The sequence below is a fragment of the Macrobrachium rosenbergii genome, chromosome 10 (assembly GCF_040412425.1).
Source record: "Macrobrachium rosenbergii isolate ZJJX-2024 chromosome 10, ASM4041242v1, whole genome shotgun sequence".
NCBI lineage: Eukaryota > Metazoa > Arthropoda > Malacostraca > Decapoda > Palaemonidae > Macrobrachium > Macrobrachium rosenbergii.
The window spans coordinates 43,047,716-43,075,179 of record NC_089750.1 but is presented as its reverse complement, the minus strand read 5'-3'; the positions used below and the strand labels follow the sequence as shown (position 1 = coordinate 43,075,179).

The window sequence follows — 27,464 nt, the reverse complement described above, 5'->3', positions numbered from 1 at the left end:
AAAATGTAAGCTAAACCTGCTTGATGGGACAGATAACATTGAATGAATATAATCATCCTCACTCTAATTGCCTTGGTAGGAATATCAGACAAAATGACAAGTCCTATATCCAGAAACCAGCCTACCCTCTGGAATCAATGAGTCAGCCCTAGAAGATAGTCCTGCCCTTTTGATATAAATATAACTAACACTAATAACTCCCAGGTCCAAATGGTATCAGGTGGCTGACATGACCACCAAAGCACCTACTGACTTAGTGAGTTCTAATCCCAGCAATGACATCCCATCCAGATAATCAAGATAGTGAAGAAGTTGGAGTGGTCTGACAGAAAGATGGGGGAAAGCAGATCAAATATGAAAAGACTGAGTTAGTAATGAAAAAGAGAGAGAAAGTGTACAGAAGCATTTAGATCCAAACTAGAAGGGGAAAGACTCCCCCTGTTCAAGAGCCCTCTCATCTATCACCGAAATATCAACATTTTATGTTAAAACCATGTGACTCAACAAGGCACTTGCTCACTGAGAGGGAAACAACTGCGGTGTGTATGTAACAGAAAAATTAGAAATGATTACACTTTAAAATTTTATTCTTTGGTACTTCTATATTCAAAATGTCAAGAACTTTTATTAGCAAAAGAAAATTTTTTAATTACCATTCTGGTCATACACATCAGTAACCATCTAGCACTACACATACTTTAAAATAAAATATTGCAACACTAAATTTTATCACAGAACATAAGTCTTGAATGAATAATGTGTTACAGCAACTCTAGTAATTTAAAACAACCTAACTGAAGTAAGAGTAGCAGTGAATTTCATTATACCTGTATTTGAATCTTTCAGATAGCATGCATAGAAACATTTTTACAATTCACTATAAACAGCTTTAAGATGCACCAAAAACAGTATATTATAAATTTTCTATTCTTTCAAATCAAATATTGAAGAATGACAAAATTTACTTACAGTACTAAAAAATAAAAAGTTGCTGTGTCATATTATCAGTCACAACGCAGACAAATAACAACCTCATATAGGACTTGAAATTTGTTTGTTGGACAACAACAGACAAATTTCATGCTCTTGCCATCATAGTCTGAAGTTCAAAATGTAACAGTTGGAACATAGACTTGTGTTGCTTATTTTTATGCCTGATGCTAAAATAGCAAAACCCTCAACTGGTCTTCAATTTCTGTTTTCAAATTTACCCTCGTATGCTCTATCAGTGCTACGTGCTTTAACTTCAGTTATTACTGCTATCATGCAGTCTCCTTTAACATTCTAGTTGTAGTACCACACAGAACACAGTACATGTATTTTTTAAGTTTATGCTGTAACCTAATTGGTCACAATATTAGTTTTACCAGACTCTTTGGTCTAATAATTATTGCTTAAGAGCTTCAATGGTTTAAAATTCAGCACATTAATAATGTCACACACAAGTTACAAGTAACTATTATCAAGAGGGTCTTGGTGTGGTGGTTATTCATTATTGACTTAAGTTCATTCATCCTAACATTTAGTTCAATGCTAAATTTGGAAATAAATTTTCTAATCATTATTTACATACCAGTACAATAATATGGAAATCCCCATACATTCCAGTTTCCTGTTCATGAATATCAAAGTACTCAGCATAATTCTATATACTGTGCATATATATTTATGACTATCTATTGTAGGAAAATTTAACTCTGAAGGCATTTTCTAAATTTTGCCAATTATTAAAAAGTAGCTTAAGAAATTAATGTAATGGAAGATTAGATAAGCTCGCAGTCCAGCAATAAATGCATCACACTGGAAAGATGGCAGAAACTGATTTTCTGTTATCACTATAAAACCAGCAATATATGACAGCAATACATTTACTTTTCCTGGAGTATTATCTAGGCTGTCTTCTTTTAAGCATTTCTGTAATGTGCAAGTATTCCCAAGTAATTTTATCCAATTATTTACTCAAAATCTTAGTGGGAACAGTAAAAACTTATCCATAACCAGAGTACAAGTATTGTTTTCATTAATAACCATTATGTTTGCAGTGTTAAAAAAATGTACTTTTAGCTAGGGAATGATCACTTGTACTTGTTAAGTATTCACAATCAGCACCAGCACCCATAAAACAAGTTTTGACATAGGAAAGACTGTTGAGTCCTCAAGGAGTTACCCTCCATGGTCTACCAGAGCACCATGGGTGACCAAACTAATGTCAAAGAATTCTCTTATAGCTGGTCTTGCAGCTGGGTATTGTGTCGTAGTGATAAACACCGTAACACTTGATATATATAATGGACTCAAAGATAAGGGGGCACTTTCCCAAATCTTTCCAGAGAGGCCGTATACCCAGGTTCTTCCATAGTCAAAACCTGCTTAGAAGAGGAAGTGATTACTGCACATGTGCAGTCTGCCGCAGTGTCAACAACAGACCCATCGCGGAGACCAAGAAGCATTACTTTCTGTTGGTCTGTACATGATGATCCCTTGCCCAAATCCCAAGCCTTTTCGTCAGGGAAGTGGAAGGGTTTTGAGGACTCAACAGACTACCAAAATTAGGTTTTTCCTATGTCAAAACCTGTTTTTTGATAATGTAGTCACTTGTTTTGTCCTGAAGGAGCTTTACAAAGAAACTGACAGGTGATGAAAAAAGCTTAAGCTCTCAACTTTTAATCCCAACACCCCAAAAAGGAAAACATTTCTGGTCCGAGGTCAAGCCATAAAATTTCAAGCCCCATTCTTTACTCCATATGCTCTTCAGGTTTTGGTACCAAAGAACAAGATACAATACATGAAATTATGTTGTAGGATGTAGTTCTACAGTGGCTTACTTAAGCAAGTTGGGTTTGGTTGCAGTACTGTCCCCCTCCTCCCAGCAATAGTTAGCATACTTACCATCAATAAGACCCCTGGTTTTCTGCTGTAGCACCTACGGGTTGGGACTAACCATACCACCTACTGATACACAGTGTAGTCAAATTTTTTCAAGCTTATGGCAATAATGTGTTTTGAAATTACTGTCTCTGATGACCACCCTGTGCATTCAGAGACTTCTTCGAAAAAGACATTTCTGAAGAAGGCCATTGATATACTTACTTTCCTAATCATGTGACCTAGGAAAGGAGTGTGGATTTGCCTTTTTAATAAGAGACACTACAATCATTCTCAGTCCTTGTTGGGAGAAGTAAGTATATCTTAGTTTAACCAGACCACTTAGCTGATTAACAGCTCTCCTAGAGCTGGCCCGAAGGATTAGACTTATTTTACGTGGCTAAGAACCAATTGGTTACCTAGCAACGGGACCTACAGCTTATTGTGAAATCCGAACCACATTATACCGAGAAATGAATTTCTATCACCAGAAAGAAATTCTCTAATTCTTCATTGGCCAGCCGGAGATTCGAACGCAGGCCCTGCAGAGTGCTAGCCCTTGTAGGGAGAGTGGTTAGTTTGTGCTGGGGTGTAGGAGAATTGGACCCTCTGGGATGTTTGCTGTGACTTCTAGGTAAACCTTTAGTGCTGGAACTGCTAAACTGAGTTTTCTTCTTAAGGATTCTCATTCTTGGCCAGGAATGATGGGCCAGGGGAAAAGAGAGTATATCTTAGTTTAACCAGACCACAGAGCTGATTAACAGCTCTCCTAGGGCTGGCCCGAAGGATTAGATTTATTTTACGTGGGTAAGAACCAACTGGTTACCTAGCAACAGGACCTACAGCTTATTGTGGAATCCGAACCACATTATGATGAAAAATTAATTTCTATCACCAGAAACAAATTCCACTAATTCTTCATTGGCTGGTCGGAGAGTCGAACGCTGGGCCAACAGCATGCTAGTTGAGAGCTCTACCCACCCCTCCAATGAAAACTAGGGCCAAGGGAAAATAATAATTGATGATCAGTTGTTTGTGTGATGTATCGTACCCGTCTAAAAGAGCCCAGTTCACTAATATGAGCTCCTGATGCTAATGCAATCAAGAAGATCGCCTTTTGTAGCATGTGATTGTGGTTGTATTGGGTCTTCTGAATTGAGGGGTTGATAGAAGTCTAAGCACTTGTTCACAGACCAAGTAATTGGAAGCCTTTCAGGAGCGGGCCTTTGTAGAGCAAAAGACCGCAGAAGGGAATGACAACTTCTATAATAAAGTCAATCCCAAATCTATAAAACAAGGGTGCCGTTAATCCTGCCTTGTATGCCATGACTGTTGTAACCGCAAGGTGTTTGTCTTCAAAAAGGTATATAAGAAAACTGAAAAGGTTTCCATAGAAATCTTAACTGGGCTCTTAGTATGGATATAATCTAACCATATCTTCCTTACAGACTGGTACTGCCAGCTGGATGATGTCTGTAATTTTTGCACTAGGTACCTAGCAATGTGGGGTGAGTAATTTTCATGGTAGATATTTGAAAAAATCCATACATGAACGTCTTGGCTCAGAAAGGAGGATGCGCAGACGACTCTCCCTCCTACTGTTTGGGATAGAACGGCGGATGGTAGTGGAATTGATCTCTTTGCCCATTGGTAAAGTAATAGGAACCAATGCCTGTTTGGCCACTTTGGAGCTGTTAAGTAAGCTGTTCCTTTGAAGGTTAGAAGTTTACTCAAAACTTTCGAAATCTGGGACAATGGAGGAAAAAGATATATCGTCCTCCATTTGTCCCAGTCTTGTAGGAAGGCATCTCTTGCTGTTGCCTGACTGTCCAAGTTCGGAGACACATATACAGATCCAATTCTAGTTGTGGAGGGATGTTGGCTATTGTTTGAAATGAGTGGTTGTCCAACATCCACTCTGTTGAGACTGTGGCTTTTTCTTGGTAAAGAGTCTGTTATTACGCTGAGAGACCCTGTGAGGTGAACTGCAGACAAGTACCACTTCCTTGCCTGTGCCATCCGAAGGATGGCTTGCATAATCATACTGAGAGGAGGTGAACGTGATCCTGACCTCTTAATGCAGGACACTGCAATCATGTTGTCTAGACCCAACAAAATGTCTCTCTCTTCTGGAAGTCTGAGTTTCTTTATATATAAAAAAAAAAAAACAGCAGCCTCAGCTCCAGGAAACCGATATGGCAATTCCTCAGAGTAGCTGACCACCTCCCTGCCTCCTGACGATCCTCACAATGTCCTCCCAGCCTGTAAACGAGGCATCTGTGTGTATTGTCACGTAGATGGAGGATTCAGGGTGACCTGTTTCGCCAGAGATTCCTTCTGAGTCCAAGGCCTAAGTATCTCCCCAGCTTTTTTAATCTTTTATGAGGTTGGTCTCGCATCTTTTTTCTTGCATGCGATAGCCAGAATTTTTTCACATTTTTAGTTGCAATCTGAGTATTGGATCTCTTACTGATGTGAACTGCAGCAGGCCCATCATGTGTTCTAATTGCCGTCTGGAAACTCTGGGCTGAGCAAGGAACCTTTTGAAGACTTGCCTTATTCTGTTTTAAGTATGATGGGGAGAGAAAACAGGCCATGAAAAGTATCATAACACATTCCCAGCCATTGAAAGTGTCTGCTGGTGTGACGCGGGATTTTTTCCAATTTATTTAAAACCTTTTGACTGTAGCCTGTTGACCACTGCTCTTAGGTTTTCTCAAGCACTCTTTTCTTGTAGGCCCCCAGATCAACTAGTCGTCTAGGTAGGCTATTAGTTGTATTCCCTCGTTTCAGTTTTCAAACAACTACCGTCACTAATTTCGTAATAAAAATTCTTGAGGCAACATTTAGCCCACAAGGCATGATTTTGAATCTGTATGTATCTTCCCGTCTGGAATCGTAGGAAGGGGTGGAAGGGAACGGTGATAGGGACGTGCCAGTATGCATCTTTCAGATCTGTAGAAATTATCTAAGTCCCTTTTGGAATGATTGAACATACTTGGGCAAAGGTAGTTATCCGAAACTTTTGGCAAACAATGTGCTTGTTTAATGTTGATTGCTCAAAGCTCACTCACCGTCCAGAGGAATCCTTTTTGGGGACACTGAAGAGATGTGCTTGGTGGCAAATACTGAATACACACGTTTCTCTATGGTTTCCTTTTACAGGGCCTTCTGCACATAATCTTCTAAAGAGGGGTCTGGTTTTTGGAGGAACCCCTTTCAAGGGGGGGGGGGAGACGAGACCATTTCCACCCCAGCCCGCTGAAAATAATGCTGTGTTCCCAAGGGGAAGACTTCCATTGTCCATGACCACAGAATTCCTATTGGTATCTGCCTCTTCCTCTGCCTTTGCCCTTGATAGGCATCCGAGGTGTTGCTTTTCCTTTTCCTCTACAAGAGGGTCTTTGGACTTTGTGAAAACGATTTCCTTGCTACTGCCATTGTTGTCCCTTTGTATGGAGTCGTCCCTTCTGGCCACCTACCTGTCTTTGAGGAAAATTTTTTTGGGGTGACTGAAGGCTTATAGAATTTTTGATCATAGCGAGCCTTTTTGGGTTGCGTAAAGGGAAGTTTCAGGTTTTTTGTTTCCTGAATCCCCCTTTTCCCACAAGAGTATACTCTGTACAGTTCTGTTGGTGGGCTTGCTCGTTAAGTTTAGCCACAACAGACTCCTCAAACAGGTCCTTACAGAAGGGGTTAGAATGTAATAATGAAATTACATTGGGAAGTGACTTGTTGGAGCCCTCCAATGTTTCCATTAACACTTTCATGCACCACTCTGGAAAGTCATGAGTGCTTCCCAAAGGGTTCTCATAAAACTTTTGGCCACTAAAGCAAAATTGTTCTGGAATCTTCTGGAAGCCTTTTGGTGGCAACTGCCAGCAAGGTGGTAGAGGTTATAATACTAATGAAGTGGATCCTAGCATGAAATCCTGCCGAGGCTGTCCCCTCTGAGTTATAGCACTGCCCATTCCTTGGTGGGATTTCCTGAAACAGGGATGACCATGGCAAATGGTTTTAATTCTGCCATTGTCTCTCGTTCTTTAGTCACTACAAAATTCTGAAAATCTGCCTTCACATGATTAATAATTTTGAAAGTGAAGGGACAGAAGACTGGGTCTACTTGGTGAGCAACTTGGGTCTTATTCAAAATGGAAGTAGATATCCATTTTTTGTTGACCTGGTAAAGGGTGTCTTCTATAACTTTTAATGCTATAAGCACAGGTAAGAGAACCACTTCTGTTAGTGTTTCTCCCTGTCTGATAAAGGTGGTACCAGGCGCCATTCTGTATTAGGGGATGCCGCCCTGTCTCTAAATTCTATGTGTACAACTTCAATCATAGTTTTTCTCTCATTAATTAGATTCTTACCATCGGGAGAGAAAATGCACATTGAGACATCTCGCCAAGGATCATCAGTATCATCAGGGGAGTATTGGCGCCCCAATTATCTTTTGATTTGAAGTTTTGTATTCCAAACTGACCATTTTGTTGTTTCCAGTCAGAATTCTAACATCAGACCTTGTTTGGGAAGCATTTGTATATACTCTCACTTTTTGGTCACAGGATGTACTGTAGTACTTTACACTTTGGTGAGTACATGACTGACTTAATTTCCTTTTCGAAGTCATGCATCATGTTCCTTACATAGGGCCGTTCTGTGGCAAAGACATCTTTGAATTTACTCAAAATTTCCTTATGGAATTGATCAAATGTCGCAAACTATGTATCCCTTTTTGGAGGAGCTTGCGCAAGGGGGCAGAAGTCTTGGGTAAGTTACTATACCCCTCTGAAAATGTAATCATTTCATTCACAGTTAGGTGGATCCTAGTATCCACTTTTGGGGGAAAGATCCTCTTCAGCATCAGTAGCTGGATGGGGAATAGAATACCTTCTGGGAGGTTTCTTCCATGGCCAGCTGAAATTTGTGTCCCTGATCCTTCTGGGTTCAGCAGGGCCATTTCGGTGGCAATGTCCACTTCACGTTCCTTAGTAAGAATGTCACCCCATGTCAAGATTCCTCTAATTCTACTGCAGGGTTAACCTGGGAGGTGCTGGGGACTGATGTTACTGGGTTTAGCCCAAACACAGATCTTGTTCTAAGAAAGGGTTAAGTACTGTACCTGCTGCCAGAGTTCTGCCAGAAAGATATAATTTCCCTCTTCCTCACCTGTACTGAACCCTATGACCATTGAGACTGCTTAAAAGGAGCTGTTTTGTCCTTAAACTTGCTGCCAGGAGCATACTACAAGTTTTGCACATATCTGGCGACCAAGCAAATTTTCCTTGTTTTTTACAAGGACTATGCTCATGGTAGGTGGTATAGGCCATAACCACTAACAAAAAAAAGCGAACTGAGCAACTGGCTATGGAACACTTGAGCTGAGGATCCTGCATAATGGTGGCCCTGTAGTGATATAAAAGCTTCCATATTACAGGTTAACTTGATTACAAGTGTGTAGTTGTAATACATTTAATTAAATATGTATGTTAACTTAAACCCTCTAAGGTTAAGGTTAGTTTTCATAACTGTAAATGGCTGTATTACTTATACACTATTAGCCCTTTTGCAATGGCTATTTGAAATTTTAATTCTAATTGTCATGGCATTCAGACTAACCGCTATGTTTAACTAACCCAAGCTACTGTTTTATATGGCTTAGGTTCATGCTTCTAGTATAATCTACATTAAGCTAAGAATAGAGGATATCTTAGAGGGTTCTTGCTTAGCCTATTCTAGGCCACTGCCTATTCTAGGCTTATTTAAAACTTAAGGATATAAACTATACAGAAAATCACCCTCTTATAATCTGGTTTTCTGTTTTATATGGCCAAGACTACCCTTTTACCTGATACTCAGCCACTGCTGTTTTAGGCTAGTAGTAGGATATTCCCCTACTTAAGGATACGTGATCCTACATTATATGCTAGGCCACTTAAGGATAAGTAATCGTAGGTTATAGACTACAGACAACATCCACCATTAATATAGTCTAAATTATTCTCACTACTGCCTAGATTACTGAAGACATTTTCTATATTAATGATAAGCTGTAGAACATTTCTTTTAGTTAAAACATTTAGTTAGAATGACAAATTCTTTAAAACAATTAAAACAACTTGCGCTTAGTGAACTAGCAATCAACGATGAGCAAGCACCGGCCATTGATGGCAAGAAACGCTGGGTTCTGGCTTTTCACACACAAATTAATTATTAGTTTCAAAAGTTTAAAACAAAAACTTTAACGGGAACTAATATTATGAACTTATCTCATTATTTTTTGTTTCCATGATCCTCGCTAATAAAATTGGAGAAAAATTTCAAATTATTTTGCAGTGCTGGTAATAATAAAAGTTCACTGTGTTGACCAAGAAGAGTACAGTAAAACCCCCGTATTCGCGGGGAAAGCGTACTGCAACCCCCCCCCCCATGAATAGCTAAAATCTGTGAATACTTCTAAAAACACTTAGAACTGCCTCTTTTGATAGTTCAAGCACACAAGAAAACACTAAAAATGCTTATACAGGTATTATCCTACTTACGGTGGGGTTAAGTTCCAAAAAAAAACCATCATTTATAGGAAAAAACATATCTCGAATATAGCCTAGCCTACACTAGGGCATTCAGTACAATGTATACAAATATGGTAGCCTAGCCTACACTATAAAGTATACTCTATACATATGCAGTATAGTAATTATTAATATCAGCTAATTCTGGAGGTTCATGCAGATTGACTTATGGTAATTCAATAAAAAGAGAAATTGAATAACAAACAAGAATTAGCTTAGCCTACACTATGGTATATCGTCTACATATAGCCTATGGTAGCTTAGCCTACATTATATTGTACTCTACATTCACATGTTAATATCGTATTATACAAATATCAACATAAAGAATATACATCTTTTCCATGGATCTTTTAAAATGTTATGCTTTACTTCACTGTATCCAACAATATTGTATGTACTGTATTCTTACATTGATTTTGTATTATAAATTGCGATCATAACGATCAATGTTTTGGTTTGGAAATTGATTATGCGGTAAGTTTATTTCGCTGTATTTAATTCAGTTCAGAGTGCTTTTCTTGCTTCTAGTTAGCATAAATGAATCTCTAGATACGTTATTTATATGGGGCATGATTATATTTCGTTATACGAAGTGTTTAAGTCGAAATATAACTTAAATACATCTTGTAGAATTAATTTAGCTATTTTTTTCGTTAACAGACAACGTTGGCTGTTTGGGGGCATGTTTGTTGTGTAAAAAGAAAATGTTTGGGGGCATGTTTGTTGTGTAAAACGGAAATCAAGATTCTGTTCGCTTTTTTTCACTTGATTTCATCATAATACGAGCTGTGTATTATCTTTTATCAGCGTGAAAAAAGCAGTAATGTGTACTTTCATACCCTGTAGTTTTGATTAAAATACTCTCTCCAATTTTATTTATAGTCGAGTTTCATCCATGTTGCCGATGCATGATAATTTATAGTCATTAGCAGCTTGAACATTGTTTTCTCAGCTTCAGCTACAACTTGCAGCTTAAATTTAGCAGTATATTTCCTTGCTGATCTTTTATCTATTGTGAATAAGGGTATAATGTAAAAATATATTAATCCTAATCTACTTAACGCCATTTGTAACAAAACTACAGTAACTGTTTACTTCCGTACGATGGCTGACATACAAGCAAAACAGCTGTTGTTATCCGATTCAGTTATAAGGAAAACAATAGTTTCTTGTTCAGTTGTTTATGGCTGTATGAATTTATGCACGAGTATAACATTACTACCAATACTTTTATCATTCTCTTTTACTTCTTTAGCTAGAAGATGGGATAAAGAGATGGAGGAAAAGAAGTTGGTCTATTGTAATTTGGTCTCTCTCTCTCTGCCTGATTGTACGCTGCTGCCTGTACCTGCGTGAAATTTAAAAATATTTTATAAATATTGTCGTAGAGGTATTAATTGCTTACCCCATCACAAAGTCAAATTATCGTAACTAGAGCACTACCTGGGTAGCTGAGTATTTTAATAGTTTTACCACAAAAAAGTGCATTTAGTCATGAAAATTATATGAAAATACAGTAATTTGTGAATATTACTCAGTGGAAAATACTGCGAATGGGTGAATTTTCCGCAAATATAATATGTATATGTTCCATAGAGAAATCCGCAAATCAGTGAGTCCACGAATTGTGAGAACGCGAATACGGGGGGGTTTACTGTAATGATTCTTGGTCTCCACGATAGGTCTGTTGTTGACACTGGGGCAGACTGCGTATGTGTATTAATCAATTCCTATTCTAAGCAGGTTTTGAGGATGGAAGAACCTGGGTATACAGCCTCCCCGTAAAGATTTGGGAAAGTGCCCCCTTATCTCTGAGTCCATTATATACTCCATCAAGTGTTACAGAGTTTATCACTAAGACACAATTTCCAGCCGCAAGACCAGCTATAAGAGAATTCTTTGACATTAGTTTGGTCACCCATGGAGCTCTGGTAGACCATGGAGGGTAACTCCTTTAGGACGAAAAGAGCGACTACGCTACCAAAAATTGTGACATATATGTTCAAAGATGATGGGCAACATGCTTTAATGCAAAGCTAAGCCCAAAAATAATTATTTAGCAAATCAGTATACACAGAAGGTATTCTACAGAAATGTTTTTAAACTTAATAAAATGCTAATGAAAGATAACATTCAGGAAATTTTGTGCTCAAATATATGTACAATGCATATTCTTCATACTAATCTTTACTACTAGTGTTAACCAGAATCTTAACACAGAATCAATCCCATGTGGCATTTTAAGGCAATGTCCTCAAAGTTTACCTGTGCTGTTAAGAGCTTTTAAACTAATTTAATATGTTATAGATGTCAAGGAGAATTATATCTCCCATTCTACAAAACTTAAACAGAGTGAATCAATAAAATGGTGTTACTATAAAGGATTGGTTTAGAAAACTAACCTTATACATTTAATCACTGTACTGTATACTGCAAAACATTTAGTTTTTGCAATCATGGTAACTATGAATTTAGGGAATTTACTTAAACACTACTGATGATGGAATGACATATGAACATTCCCTAAATATCACGTGCATTTAGAAATACGAGCTTTATTATTTACAGGTACAATATAATGACAGTTAGAGATGAGTAGGTGAGGAAAAGGAATGAAGATGGACAATTCTGATAAAAACAATATTGATCTTTGCTTCTTAAAATCAATGAATTGTTTAAATAATACTATACACAAGTTTTTAGACATACCTAACATCGCAACAGAACTTCTGTACCATGACTACTGCATAATTCTCCTAATTTCATGTACCTATAAAATGCATGAATAGTATCTTATAAAATCACATCCCAGAGAAAGGACTGCTACAAAACAACATTTGGTAATAACACTAGAAATCATTAATAGAAAAATAGTCTTCCCACACATAACTCCAGTATATTTATCATCAGCCCAACCTGCATCTTGTCTGACGAAAGTCTCATGTGAAAGATTGGGGCTTGAAGAACGAAAATGAAATATTCTGGTAAAGTGCTATCAGTTAGCCTTTCCCCGTTTCACTTTATTTATGTTTGCTTTCTTCTTATCCTTGCGATTCTTTTCCTGCAGAAATGATATCAAAGGTTAAAATAGTCAAATATAATCCTGAAACAAAAGTAGAAATAGACTATGTAAATAATGTTGCAAATAAACAAAGAATATAAATAATTAAATTCACTTTTGTTTACACTTGAAATCAGACAATAATGCTTATAAAGTTAAACCCTCAAAAACAGATACATATGGTGTATATATCAATGTCTAGATCTCCATTACTACATTCTTGTTATGATAACTTACAATTAGAATCATTCCCAACTAAAACTAAAACACTATAAGAAATGTGTTTGATTTTAAGTAAAATGACATTAATATTAAACATCTAGTCTCGTCAAGTTTTCTGGTTACAGTGGACCCCCACCTATTCTGGTTTCGCCTATTTGCAGATTTTTCGGTGGAACCTATCTTCAAGTTATTTGCGGAAAATTCCCCCATTCGCAGAATTTTGCATAGAGCAATATTCTGTATTTTCATATTATTTTTGTGACTAAATACTGTACAGTACTACAGTACTGTACGTAAACATTTTTTATGATCAAATAATGAATAGTAGTACTAATTTTCAAATATTATTAAGTATACTAATATTAAATATGATAATAATATAATAACAATACTGTATTGTACAATACCATACCTGTAAGTCAGTACTACCGTAGTACTTATTACCTGTATGTATTACAGTAGTACTGACTTACAGGTACAGTATTGTACAATATAATATCATTATTATACTATTATCATATTTAATATTATTATACTTAATATGTTTGAAAATTAGTACCGTTAATCATTATTTTATCATAAAAAATGTTTACATACAGTACTGTACAGTATTTAGTCACAAAAATAATATGAAAACACAGAATATTACTCTACGCAAAAATCTGCGAATTAAATAATAATAATAATAATAATAATAATAATAATAATAATAATAATAATAATAATAATACCTTGAACTTACGCGAGGTTAGGTTCCGGAGCCCCTCGTGCAAGGTGAATTTTCGCGTAAGTTTGGCATGGTCTTTAAAAATGCTAATAAATGTTTATTTCCAGAGTTTAAGTACTAAATATGACCCTAATCATGCTCCCAAAGTATTAAGCTAACTTTTAAATGAACTAAAGTTGGTGTAATTTTATTTAAAATTTAGCTTATTACCCTTAAAAAAGGAATACAGTAAATGGTTGACATAAAAATTGAGCACTGCACAGTTTCATAATAGCACATTTACAGTAGGTGCGTACGTATACTAATGTTACCCCTAATTCATGGGATGCCATTTTCTTTGTCACTTAGAGTAAAAGCCGTTTTCTTTGCGTCACTAGGCAAAACGTCATGTGTGACAGTCATAACAAAAGTACAATTCCATAAAATATCGAAAACATGTACATAATGTTCGTAGAAGGTAGTACAGTACAGGTAAAATTCAATCAATTTAAAATTATATACTGTACAGGTAATGACGTACAGAGAAATATGATATTTTAATGATAAAATAAAGTTTGTTCATACTTACCTGGCAGATATATATATAGCTGTATTCTCCGAAGTCCGACAGAATTTCAAAATTCGCGGCACACGCAGTGGCCGGGCAGGTGGTTAGTACCCATTCCCGCCGCTGGGAGGCGGGTATCAGGAACCATTCCCATTTTCTATTCAGATTTTCTAACGCCACTGACTCCTGAGGGGAGGAGGGAGGGCAATATGAATATATATATCTGCCAGGTAAGTATGAACAAACTTTATTTTATCATTAAAATATCATTTTGTTCATGAGACTTACCTGTCAGATATATATATAGCTGAATACCACCTTTGGAGGGGGTAGAGACAGCCAAGAATTAGGAAAAAACCAATTATTGGTAAAATTATTTTGGTTCCTTATCTGATAGCGTAGCTGACTGAGTGGTTACTGTCACTCTAGTCTGCTTCTGCTTTACTAGAGACCCCAGCGAGGTAGTGACCTATATAGCTGGCGACTTCTAGATGATCTGTCAACGGGGGCGTGACCACAATGTGACTAGATCATAGACCATACAAAGAGGACAAAAGAGCATTGCTAACCACCTAACCAACACCTAAAGCGTTAGTTTGCAAAGGATTGGGAAGACTGCCTCCAGTAGTCGACCCAACAACCTTAAAAAAAACACAATTAAAAAGGGATAGGATCAGAGTTACCCCTGTCCCCAAGGTTGCTGAAGCAGCAATGTATGGTCCCAGCGAAAAGCAATTTTCGTATGCTACCTAAACATCTCGCCAAGTGTGTGAGGCAAACACCGAATTGACTTCGCCAAAATGTGGCACTGAGAATGTCACTGAGTACCATATTTTTCTGGAACGCCATGGAGGTAGCAACTGCCCTCACCTCGTGAGCGTTAACTCTCAACAACTTGAAGTTGGAGTCGTCACAACTAGAGTGTGCGCCCCACGACGTCCCTAATGAAGAATGCCAGTGCATTCTTCGACATAGGTTTAACTGGTTGCCTCACAGAACACCCTAAATTATCAGAGGGACCACGAGTGTCCTGTGTTCTTTTAAGGTAGTACTTGAGAGCTCTAACTGGACATAGAACTCCCTCAGGCTCCTGTCCAATAAGGTCTGCTAAACCTTTAATTTCAAAGTGTCTAGGCCAAGGGTTAGAAGGCCTTTCATTCTTAGCCAAGAACTTAGGGCTTAAAGAATAGACAGCATCGTGTTCCTTGAAGCCCACATGATGGCCTCGAACTTCGCTCACTCTCTTCGCCATGCCAGAGCCGTGAGGAATGCCATTTTCGAGTAACATCCTTAAGAGATGCAGAGTGGAGAGGCTCAAAAGGACTAAACATCAAAAACTTGAGAACTACGTCCAAGTTCCAAGCATGAGGAATTAGCTGAGGAACCTTGGACGTCTTGAAAGAGCTCGTAAGATCGTGGAGGTCCTTATTGTCAGACAAATCTAATCCTCTGTGTCTGAAAACAGTCGAAAGCATGCTCCGATAACACTTGATAGTCGGAACTGCTATATCGAGTTTTTCTCTTAAGTAAAGGAGAAAATCCGCAACCTGGCTCACAGTGATAGAGGAAGAGGAAAAGCCCTTCTTTCTACAACAACTCTTGAAGGTTGCTCACTTCGCTAGATATATCCTGTTAGATGAAGAACTTCTGGCTCTAGCGATGGCCCGTGCCACCTGGCCAGAAAACCCCCTTGCTCTGACCAATTTTCGATAGCCTGAAAGCAGTCAGGTTCAGAGCGGGGAGAATTTGAAGATATCTCGCGAAGAGGGGTTGTATGAGCAAGTCTGCTCTCATAGGAAGGGATCTCGGAACGTCTACCAACCAGAAGAGAAACTCCGAGAACCAGTGGTTCAAGGCCAAAACGTGGGGATGAGAGTCATCCTCGTCCCTTGTGAGGCCGCGAACTTGCATGACTTCTCCCAGAATTTTGAACGGGGAAAAGGCGTAAACATCTATTCCCGTCCAATCCCAGAGAAGAGCATCTATCGCAACTGCCCCCGGGTCAAGTACAGATGAGCTTTATAGAGGGAGCCTCGCTGTTCTTGAGGTCGTGAAAAGATCCACAAGATGGCGACCCCAAAGTTTCCAAAAATCTTGGCAAACCTCCTGATGAAGGGTCCACTCCTTCGGCAGGAGTTGATGGCGCCGACTGAGCAGGTCTGCTCAACATTTTCAACCCTGCAACAAAACTTGTGAGAATCGAAATGTTGCAGCATAGGCTCAAAGAATAATCTCTCTTGCAAGGCTGAACAGGGAACAAGAGAGTGTTCCGCCCTGTCTCTTGAGGTAATCCAAAGCCGTAGTGTTGTCCGAGTTTACTTGAACTACACGATTGCAAACTTGGACCTCGAAGAATTGGAGAGCTAAAAGATAGCCGCCAAATCTTTGATGCTGAAGTGCCAGGACACCTGTTCCTCTCTCCAGGTTCCTAACACTTCCTCTCCCCTCAGTGTTGCCCCCAACCTGTTGACGACCCGTCGGAAAAACAACACTAGGTCGGGGTTCAGAAGCTTGAGGGAGATCCCTTTCTGCAATTTCGTTGGATCGAGCCACCACTACAGATCCTCTTTACAGAAGGAAGAATTCTCAATTCCTCTTTCAAGTCTTCCTTGCTTTGCCAGTTCTCCAACAGAAAGAACTGAAGAGGCCTGAGATGCAGACTCCCAGGGAAACAAACTTCTCCAGCGAGGAAATGGCCCCCAGCAGACTCATTCATTCCTCACCGAGCATGTTTCCTTCCCAAGAAGGCCGAGACTTTATCGAACATAGAAGTTGCCGTTCTTGCGAAGGAGACGCTGTAAAAGCCGCTGAATACATCTGAATTCCCAGACACAATGGACAGTGAGGGGATCAGCTGCGACTTTTCCACATTGACCAGAAGTCCCAGGGACTTCACGAGTTGCAGAGTCAACTGAAGGTCCTCCAGATACCTTCGCCGACGGCGCACGAATCAACCAGTCGTCCAAGTAGAGAGAGACCCTGACGTGCGACAGGTGCAACTGCATCGCAACGTTTTTGATGAGAAGTGTAAACACCCTCGGAGCAAAATGTGACGCCAACAGCATCTGGTGTTCCCAGGCGGTCACCCATCCAAGTACTGATCAGACCCAACGTTGCTTAACTTCGCTGATCGGACGAGAAGCGGTGCTTTCAACGTGGTATGGCCGTTGTGCAGAGTCCAAAGCAGAGAACCCTGAACTGGTACGTCTAGTCCCCCAAGACAACCTGAGATACTTCATCGAACGTGGATGAATTGGGGCGTGAAGATAAGTATCTTGGAGATCCAAAGATACCATCCAATCCCCAGGAAGAAGGGCTCCTAGTTGAGATCCAAAGATACCATCCAATCCCCGGGATGAAGGGCTCCTAGTATAGACTGCGAGGTCTCCATCCTGAACTTTTCCTTCCGGACCAAGTTGTTCGGCCTGTTGACGTCCAAGACGGGTCTCCAGCCTACTGAAAGTTTTGGGACTAGAAACAATCTGTAGTAAAATCCCGGGGAACTGCGAGTCCAAGACCTGTTCCACTGATCTCCGCCCGAGCATCTGTTCCTGAGCAGGTCAAACAGAATTTTCTGTTTGACAGGATGGCAATTGGGAAACAAAAACAAAGGAGGAGGAGACAGGAAGGAATCAAGTAACCTCTCTCTAACAGTAGGAGGGACCAAACGTCTGCCCCTCTCTCTTTCCAGGCTTGTGCAAAATGAAGCCTGGTAGCTAATGGAGTCTGGAGTCACTTGCTACCTCTCTTGGAAGTGACATTCCTTCGGGAAAAAACTCTCTCTCGTGGTGCGGGTCTCGTGTTGTTTCCCATGGAAGCTCCTTTGTTTGTAGGCAATTTATTTAGCTTTCGTTTGCTTTTTGTTTCATTGAGATCGGTGCATTCGTTATGGAGGAGAGATGCAGTTAGAATGTCGATAAATTTAGTTTGAGATATACGATATTTTTTGCTTCTCTGTGTATTTATTTGCTTGCTTTTACACAGATTGATGTTTTTATGACATATTTGAAAAGCCAAAAATATAACAATAGACTTGCAAAGTAATATAACTTCGCTAATGAAGAAGAGTGTCAAACACGGCTCAGGTTGGGCAGCGACTAGATGAAGCGAGTGTCAAAACACGGCTCAGGTTGGGCAGCGACGTTTACTTAGTCAAACTCTGAGCTGCTACTGACTGACTGCCACTGACTGCCCTGCGGCATTCCTGGCTTTCGCTGATGCGTACTAGGTCCACAGGGTTGCCATATAATGCATTAGGTATTATTATTTCATAGCTAAAAGGAAATTACTACCGATATACTGACATTATCATTACATTATACGAAAAATGTAATTTTGTCTATGATAGGGTTACTGTTTTTGTTTATAACTCCTAACTATGGCAAATTTTTTAATAAAACTTTGAGAAGATAGTCAGGATATGTATGACGCCATATATAAAATATCCCAGAAAAATTTGATTTTTCGATTTTTTCGTCAAACGCTCCCCTTAAGACAAAGACAACTGCGAAGGTGGAGAGAGAGAGGAGCTGAAGGTTGAAAAGTCTCAGAAAACAGATCCTTAAGTAAAATAGCCAGAGTCTGATAATCAGAGGAAGAAGAAGACGAAAGATGTTTCTCCTCATCCAAAGGCTGTGACGAAAGAGGATGTTCTTCCCCAGCTGGCGGGTCTTGAGTGAGTGGTGAAAGTAGTTCCGATTCGCCGATACGTAAGCGGGAACTCCCGCGATCGAAGAAGTCGTGGCTAAATTAAGAAGGACATCAGATGTTGAAGCGGGTAGTTGTGCGTCATGATGTACAACTGGAGCGGCGTCAACACAAGACTTGAAGCTATACGGGCGGCAAGCGAGCGTCATGGCATGACGCTAGTTGTGAGGCTCCGTGAGCAAGTACGAAGAAGAATCATAGCGTGGCGCGCGCGTCGCCATGGCTGGCGCGCGAAAGCGCCAAGGTGAGGCGCGCGTGAAGCGTGAGAAGCGCACGAAGAGCAAGACACGCGCTCCTGGCGCGAGTCAAGAGAAAAGTCCAACACCTCAAATCGGGGAAGACGATTAGGAAGCCACTAAACACTCTCTCTAGACGACAGACGAGACGCTCCAAAACATCTAGCAGACGAGGAAGACGAAGCAGGAGACGAAGGTGAAAGTCTGTACCTCTTAACAGGCAGTTTCGAATCTTGAAAGGTTCATGAGAGCATCCAGTTGTTGTTGCAAACCCAACAAAATCTTACGCGTAGGGAGAAGCAACTCTCTCGGAGAAGGGCTGAACCTGAGAGAAGGAAAGGGGCGAGAGACGTATACTTCCTTCTCACAGGGGAAGAAGCTCTAGCCCTTGCCTTAGCGCGACAGGGGGTCGAGTAGCGTCATCATCCGAAAAACACTTTATTCTCTTCTGCGGAGGAATATCCACACAACTTTCGGGAAGAGCACAAACGTCTAGAGGAAGAGGACGTGAAGCGCCCTCTCCTCTAAGCTTCTCTTAAGAGGGCGAGAGTCCAACCGAGAGCTCCAACCCCGAGGCGGGAGGACGTGTCGGAGGACGAGAAGCAATCCTTCAGGATGCGTGCCTGTGCACGAACCCCTGGCAGCCTGGGTAGCGTCATCAGGACCTGCCGGCGGGATGCCAGATCGGTGGGAAGCCCCGTAAACCCTCATGCGGCTTTCGACATGCCCCCTCCTGGTCCTGGGAGTTCGACAGAGGTCCAGGCCTAGAGGCATTATAGGGCTGATCTGATGCCCCCTCCACAACACTAGGGGCACTAGCACTAACACTTTGCGCTTGAATTGCATTCACTTTAGTTTCAAGAGCACGATTGACTCCAACACGAGAGCCAGGGTATTACCTTCTGCAGCAACAAACTACAGGGTTAGTACTAAAATTTACTACAGGGTTACTAGTAGGAGAAAACCCTGACTGTCCATCTAAGGATGCACTCAAGGAGGAAGATCTCCTCAACCTATCACGCTCCAATTTAAGCATATAGGCTTCATATTTCTTCCACTCACCCTCAGATAATCCCTCACATTCATTATACCGATTATCATAGAGCATTGAACACCCTTACATATCATACATAAAGCGTGAGGAACTATCGAAGTCTTCGATAGCCTCACCTTACATTCACCCAAGCTACAGAATCGATAGCTAGAGGTAAGACATCTTAATTATAAGAAAAGTCAAAAGCAAAATAAAAACGGTCCACAAAGAGCGTATGCCAAGTCACAGATCCAGTCGATACCAAAAAAACAACCAAAATACTTAAGTGACAACAAATTCCGAAATCCAAATGGCGGAGGAACTGACAACAGGTGTTGACAGTCCGGTGACAGAGAAAATCTGAATAGAAAATGGGAATGGTTCCTGATACCCGCCTCCCAGCGGCGGGAATGGGTACTAACCACCTGCCCGGCCACTGCGTGTGCCGCGAATTTTGAAATTCTGTCGGACTTCAGAAAATACAGCTATATATATATCTGACAGGTAAGTCTCATGAACAAAAATAAGTTGTAAAAGTATGTTTGAGCGCTAACTACGTATGAGAGAGAGAGAGAGAGAGAGAGAGAGAGAGAGAGAGAGAGAGAGAGAGAGAGAGAGAGAGAGAGAGAGAGAGAGAGAGAGATACTGTAATAAAGTAACTGTATTGCTTTTGTATCGTATTTATGCGCAAATATATAAATACAAATTTTCCATTCTGATTTTACACCTAAAAACACGAAAACTTAAAAATTAAACACACTTTCTACAGGGGTATCATCTTTGAAAAATGCAGTAACTACGGGTATCACATCTTGTAAAAGTACACCAACTGAACGTGCTGTAATTACATGCACATACAGATTGCACCAGCACTTTTCTCCAAGGTGAACAGAGTAATTTTCAAAGAATGACACTTATACAACTCTTAGTTACATCTCTGATATTACATTAACGAATACATTTTATCAAATGAGCGCGACTGAACAACCTCATCTCAAGGTCATGTAAAGTCCTTGTGACAAAGACTTTGCAAATGGACATAATACTTGTATGATATTTATGTACAAAAATATAAATATAAATTTTCCATATCAATTTACAGTTTAAAGCATGAAAACTTATAAATGTACTTCAAACATTAAACAAGCATTTTCTGCAGGGGTATCATCTTTGAAAAGTGCAGTAACTTTGCAAATGGGTATCACATCTTGTAAAAGTACACTAACTGAATGTGCTGAAATTACCTTTGCATCATATTTATGCATGTACAAAAATAAAAATAATACATTTTCGATACAGATTTTACACATGAAAGCATGAAATGCATTTTTCATACAGATTTTACACATAAAAGCATGAAATGCATTTTTCATACAGATTTTGCACATTAAAACATGAAATGCATTTTTCATACAGATTTTACACATAAAAGCATGAAATGCATTTTTCATACAGATTTTACACATAAAAGCATGAAAACTTGTAAACTGCTTCAAAAATTAAACATACCCACTTCTGCAGGGTTTCTCAAGAATTTCGTGTGTCCGTGAAAAAATCGCGTATGCCCATTAGTTAGGTTCCAGTGAAAAGTTCGTGTGTGTGTGAATTCGCGCAACTCAAATCGTGTAAGATCGAAGTATTACTGTATGTAATAAAATTAAGTCATACGGGTACTCACCAGCGATGAATGTTGATTAAAGATGACCATGATGAATTAGCTGTGAAGTCAGATGAATGAAGATGGAGATATGACTGCACAGCAAAGCAGAGGAGTTACATCTCCTCTGGGGGTGCCTCTTCCCCTTCTTCAGGGGCTTGGGGAGGCTTTGGAGGGTCCTTCTTCATCTGTTTGATAAACAGGCGATAGGCAGTTGCTGTCGCTGCTTCTTCATGCTGACGAGGGCACGATTATAAGGCGTCATTGCTGCATCGAGGGTATTTGAACACTTTATGGAGTGTTCCATATAAGCATCCCGTGCTAAAATCGCCTCCTTCAACTCCTTGGTCATCCTCATACTTTGGGACAGACGTTCCAAATACAGGCCCTCATCCTCCTCTTTGTCTCCTGGACCTGCGTGTGTTCTTCCTCGCTGGCAGACTTTGTCAGTTCTTTCAAATCCTGGTTTGTCAGAGGGTCAGAGTGGGTATTAATGAGGGTGTTGACTTCGTCCTTCCTCGGTGATGTCATCAAAGCCTTCTCCACTACGAATCCTCACCAATTGGACTGCCTTATCAATAGCCAAATGTTGAATTTCTTCAGGAGAAAAGCCCTTGTAATCGTGCACACACTCCGGCCACAACCATTTCCAGCAGGCGTTCAGGGTCTCCTTCTTCATGTCCTTCAACAATTGGTTGATGATGGTCAGACACGTGGCAATTGTGATTTTATGCCAATATTCCTTCAGCATAAATTCACTGTGAGCATCCACTGCCAGAACAAGGTGGTCGAGGGAGTTCCAGGTGGTCGAGGGAGTTCCAGGTGGTCGAGGGAGTTACGGGTTTAGAGTGCCTTGAAGGCGTGGATCACACCCTGGTCCATAGGCTGGAGGAGATGGCAGGGAGGAGCTCAAGCTGGACTCCCTCATAATAAAGATCCACAGGGTGGCCCACCAGCATTACCCATAATCAGCAACACCTTGAACTCCATGTCCAAGTCATTGAGGTATTGCCTACCTTGAGGGATGAAGCTCGGAATGAACCAGTGATCTGTAAGGACTTTGGTGATCCAGGCCTTGGGGTTGTGCATCCAAAACACAGGCAGCAACCCCTTGTTTTTATTCTTGAGGGCCCTGGGGTTTGCAGCCTTGTAAATGAGGCCTGGTTTCAGCATGAAGCCAGCAGCATTGCCACACACGATAAGGGTAACACTGTCCTTCTGGGCCTTGAACCCAGACTCTGGCTTTGTCCTTCATGAGGTATGTCCGGGAAGGCATCTTCTTCCAGAACGTGCCTGTCTCGTCCATACTGAACACCTGTTCTGGATGGTAGCCCTTGTCCTGATGATTTTCTTGAAGGTTCAGGATACTTTGCGGCTGCTTCAGTGTCTGCTGATGCTGCTTCCCCATGCAAAGAAACACTCGAGTTGCAACCGCCTCTGAAACCTGTGGAACCACCCCTTGATGGCCTGAAAACCTTGAGGAGCTGACAGTGGTCGGCGTACAAGCCTGGGGGGCTGGGGAGGCTGCAGCCTCCCCCAACATTTTGGCAGACAAATTTTTCGGGCAGAGCAGCCAATGTAGCAGGGCTATTCAACTGGCAGATTGTGAGCTAAATCCGGTCCATGAGTGTTTTTTCTTTTTCATGTATATATTTTAATTTTCCCTTAAGAAATGAAATGCCAAAACTGTTCTTCTTTGTACTTTTTAAAATATTTATATTGTAATACTTGTAAATGTGGGTGGAATTTAGCTGTTAACCTTCATTTTTACATGGTGTGTAGAATAAATGTGCAGTGTCTTCATGAAGTGTGGTTTCTTTCTTCACACACACACACACACACACACACATACATATACAGGCAATCCCTGGTTATCGGTGATTCGGTTTTATGGCGCTTGTCCAGCGATGAAAATCGCCGATTTCTACTTGTCAGCGCCGATAATTGGGTGCTGGTGCTGAGACATACCTAACAGAGGCGCCAATCTCCAGTTATCAGCGCCGATAAGCACTGAAAACTGTCGATTTTCAGTTATCGGCAATTTTCGCTTATTGTCAAGCTGTCAGAATGGAACCCCTGCCAATAACCGGGGACTAGAAAACAAAAGACCAAGATGGGGTAGTACTTAGAAAGGAGGAAGACATTGTGAACAGATGGAAAGAATATTTCGAACAGCTGTTAAATGAAGAAAATACAAGACTAATAAGAGGGGATGGGCAGGTGAACATTGGCATGGTGATGAGGTTTTCTAAGCAAGAGGTGCTGGATGCACTGAAGAAGATGAAGAATAGGAAGGCAACTGGACCAGACATGATACCTGTGGAGGCATGGAAGGCATTAGGGGATGAAGGAGTGGATATACTTTACGATCTTATGATAAAGATCCTTGAGCAGGAAAAGATACCAAATGAGTGGCATGGGAGTATACTGATCCCAATCTTCAAAGGGAAAGGAGATGTCCAAGAGTGTGGTAATTATAGGAGTATCAAACTAATGTTCCACACTTTGAAGATACTAGAAAGGGTGATAGATGCCAGACTAAGAGAAGAAGTAGAAATACGTAAAGAGCAGATGGGATTTATGCAGGGAAGGGACACAACAGATGGTATATTTTGTCTGAGACAACTAATGGAGAAATTCGGGGAAAAACAAAAGGACCTACATATGGTATTCATTGACCATGAAAAGGCTTGTGACTGAGTCCCGAGACAAGAGTTATGGAGGAGCCTGAGGGAGAGGATGGTGCCAGAGAAGTATGTGCAATTGATACAGGAGATGTACCAGAATGTATTTACCAGAGTGAGGAGCAGTGTTGGGGAGACCGAGGGTTTTGAGGTGAGAGTAAGATTACACCAGGGGTCGGCTCTTAGCCCACTTATCTTTAACATAGTGATGGACGCTATCATAGAGGAAGTAAGGGAGGCAGTACTGTGGAACATATTGAATGTGGATGATATTGTCCTGCGCGCAGAAAGCAGGGAAGATCTGGAAATGAAATTGGAAAGATGGAGACAAGTACTGGAGGACAGAGGAATGAGAATAAGTAGATCAAAGACAGAATATACATGTACCACCAATGAGGGGGGTGATAGGGAAAGTATTCAGCTTGGGGGAGAACCAATAAAGAGAGTTGATAATTCTAAGTGTTTGGGATCCTTTGTTAATGCTGGAGGAAGTATGGAAGAAGAAGTAAAACATCGGGTACAGGCAGGCTGGAACAACTGGAGAACGGCTTCCGAGTTCTGTGACAAAAGAGTACTGCTGAGGTTAAAAGGAAAATTTCATAAGACGGTGGTAAGAACAGCAATGATGTATGGCACAGAAACAGCAAGCTTGAGAAAGACAGAAGAAAAGAAGATGGATGTGGCAGAAATGAGAATGCATAGGTGGATGGCTGGGGTGATGAGAGAGGATAGGATCAAGAGAGGATAGGATCCGAAATTATTAAATTAGGGGGTCAACCAAGGTGGTGGAAATATCACAGAGTGTGCAGGAAGGGAGGCTGAGACAGTATGGACACCTACTGAGGAGAGATGAGGACCATGCTGGTAGACATACTATGGGGATGGAAGTCCAGGGAAGAAGAAGGAGAGGGAGACCAAGAAAGATGGAAGGTCTGTGTGAGGGGAGACTTGCATGAGAAGGGAATTGATGAGGCAGAAGCACAGGATAGAAATAGATGAAAATGGCTCATCTGAAATGGTGACCCCATATAAAAATGGGAACAAGCTGAGAAGAAGAATATACAATATATGTATATGTATGAATATATATATATATATATATATATATATATATATATATATATATATATATATATATATATATATATATATATATATATATATATATATATAGTAAAAAGACTTTAACTTACGACCTATGCGACTTACGACCGACCGACTTTTTATGACAGCTACGACAATATAATAATATATAATAATATTTAATTTTATATTTTGCTAAAATACGTCGAAATCGTGAATGCAATACTTTTTTCCCGCTACCAGCAGCGCTCATATCCAAGAGATGCTCAGCTTTCAGCTGTTCAGTGTGTTTGTGTCGTTCAAAATGGTAAAAGATTCATATTTTGGTAATGTATTTTGTATTTCTATTTTTTGCAAATAAATCAAATGTAATAACAAATTACCGTATTTGATGGCTTATAAGACGCATGTCTGCATAGGACGCACCTTTCAATTTCAGCAGGACATTGAGGGGAAAAAAATAAGGTTTCTAGCCTATGCTCATATGAATTTGGTAAGTAAAAACTGTAGTATTAGGTTATCATATGCATATTGTTTCTTACCAACAGAATCAACAAAAACATTAATAAAGAAGTTATTTACTATATTTATATTTATCAAAATATGTATTATACAATCAGCCATTTACTACGATCGAATGTTTCGTCTGCTGCTGAAAGCTACCTCATAGGTTTACCACTAGATTGCAACACATTCATTTGCAAACATTGTTTCTTACCGGCAGAATCAACAAAAACATTAATAAAGATGTTACCTATGGTAATATATGTTATATATATCCATTATATATTATAAAAGTATGCAATCAAGAGGTAAAATCCAATAAATAAAAATGTTTCTATGTAACGGCTCAAGTCTCGTGAGCAACTGAACAAAGCCATGTTATTATTCTTAAAAGAGAATGCTAGCACGAAAGTTACAAGTATCAACTCAACGAAGCCTTGTTATTATGCCTAAAGAGAATGGTAGCAGGAATTGTCAACCACCAATTGATCGAAGCCATGTTGTTATGCGTAAAGAGAATGTTAGCAGGAATTGCCAACTACCAACTGAACGAAGCCTTGTTATCCGTAAAGCTCTCGAGATAATCACCAATAGGTGGCAGCACACGTACTGTAAGTCTGTAAATGTGGAATGCGGCGATCCGTTGTAGACGAAGATAATGATATTAACACATTTTAATGAAAATATCGATAATAACAATGTAGATATTGATTATAATACTAGCAGTAGTGATTGCGGTGATGGTAAGTGTGATAATGATAAATAATTATAATAAACTTTGTTGTTTTTTAATAGGTTATTAGGATAACACCGAATGTTAGGCTAGGCTACAACATCTACGTGACGTTTCATGTATAATTTCGGCCAAAATTCTTAAATTTTGAGCCTACATCATGTACATAGGACGCAGGGGAATTTTTTAGACCATTTTTTTTTTTTTTTTTTAAAGTGCATCTTATACGCCGTCAAATACGGTATGTATTTAATTCAAACCTACCAATAAATAAAAGTAAATAATACGTCATACGTGTAGCCGATTGGCAATGCAAATGGCGGATAAGAAAATGTAAACAGACCAGACAGATGGTTTGAATGCCTACAATAAAAATGTTAAATACAGTAATAAAAGTAAGTATTAATCAAGGAGTTCAAGCATGATAAGATTTCATATGCTAAACGTAATAATAGGTACTATGCATGCACATTTTTGGGATAATATAAAATGTATATGGCTATGTAGACTAGTCATACTTAGGATATAATATATATTGGATAATATACGGTAGGTACAGAATACATGTACATATGTGGTTGGTCGACTTACGACGAGATCGACTTCCGACCGCTCTGTCAGAACCTAATGCAGTCGTAAGTCGACGACTACCTGTATATACATATATAATATATATATATTATATAATATATATATATATATATATATATATATATATAATTCCCATTCGGTAACATATCTGAAAATATATCATTTCCGAGGTAGAGCGAATTGGATATTAAAGGACGTTTTGTAGCTTAATGCTTGTATATGAATCACGGATAAAATAA

General features: G+C 39.8%; 1 protein-coding gene and 1 non-coding gene across 3 annotated transcripts in view; both read right to left on the bottom strand.

The window, feature by feature from the left end:
• Window positions 1-569: 569 nt before the first annotated feature.
• The window catches only part of LOC136842606 (small integral membrane protein 15-like), a 125,834-nt gene continuing 98,939 nt past the window's right edge, over window positions 570-27,464 (bottom strand). For both annotated transcript variants that reach the window (XM_067110192.1, XM_067110191.1), the window contains exon 4: window positions 570-12,501. In XM_067110192.1, the coding sequence (XP_066966293.1) occupies window positions 12,436-12,501 (66 nt within the window). In that variant the 3' untranslated portion in view covers window positions 570-12,435. The remainder of the gene's footprint in view (window positions 12,502-27,464) is intronic.
• Window positions 17,051-17,169, bottom strand: LOC136843056 (5S ribosomal RNA). Its single transcript, XR_010854416.1, has one exon. It is a non-coding gene; the product is annotated as a 5S ribosomal RNA (ribosomal RNA).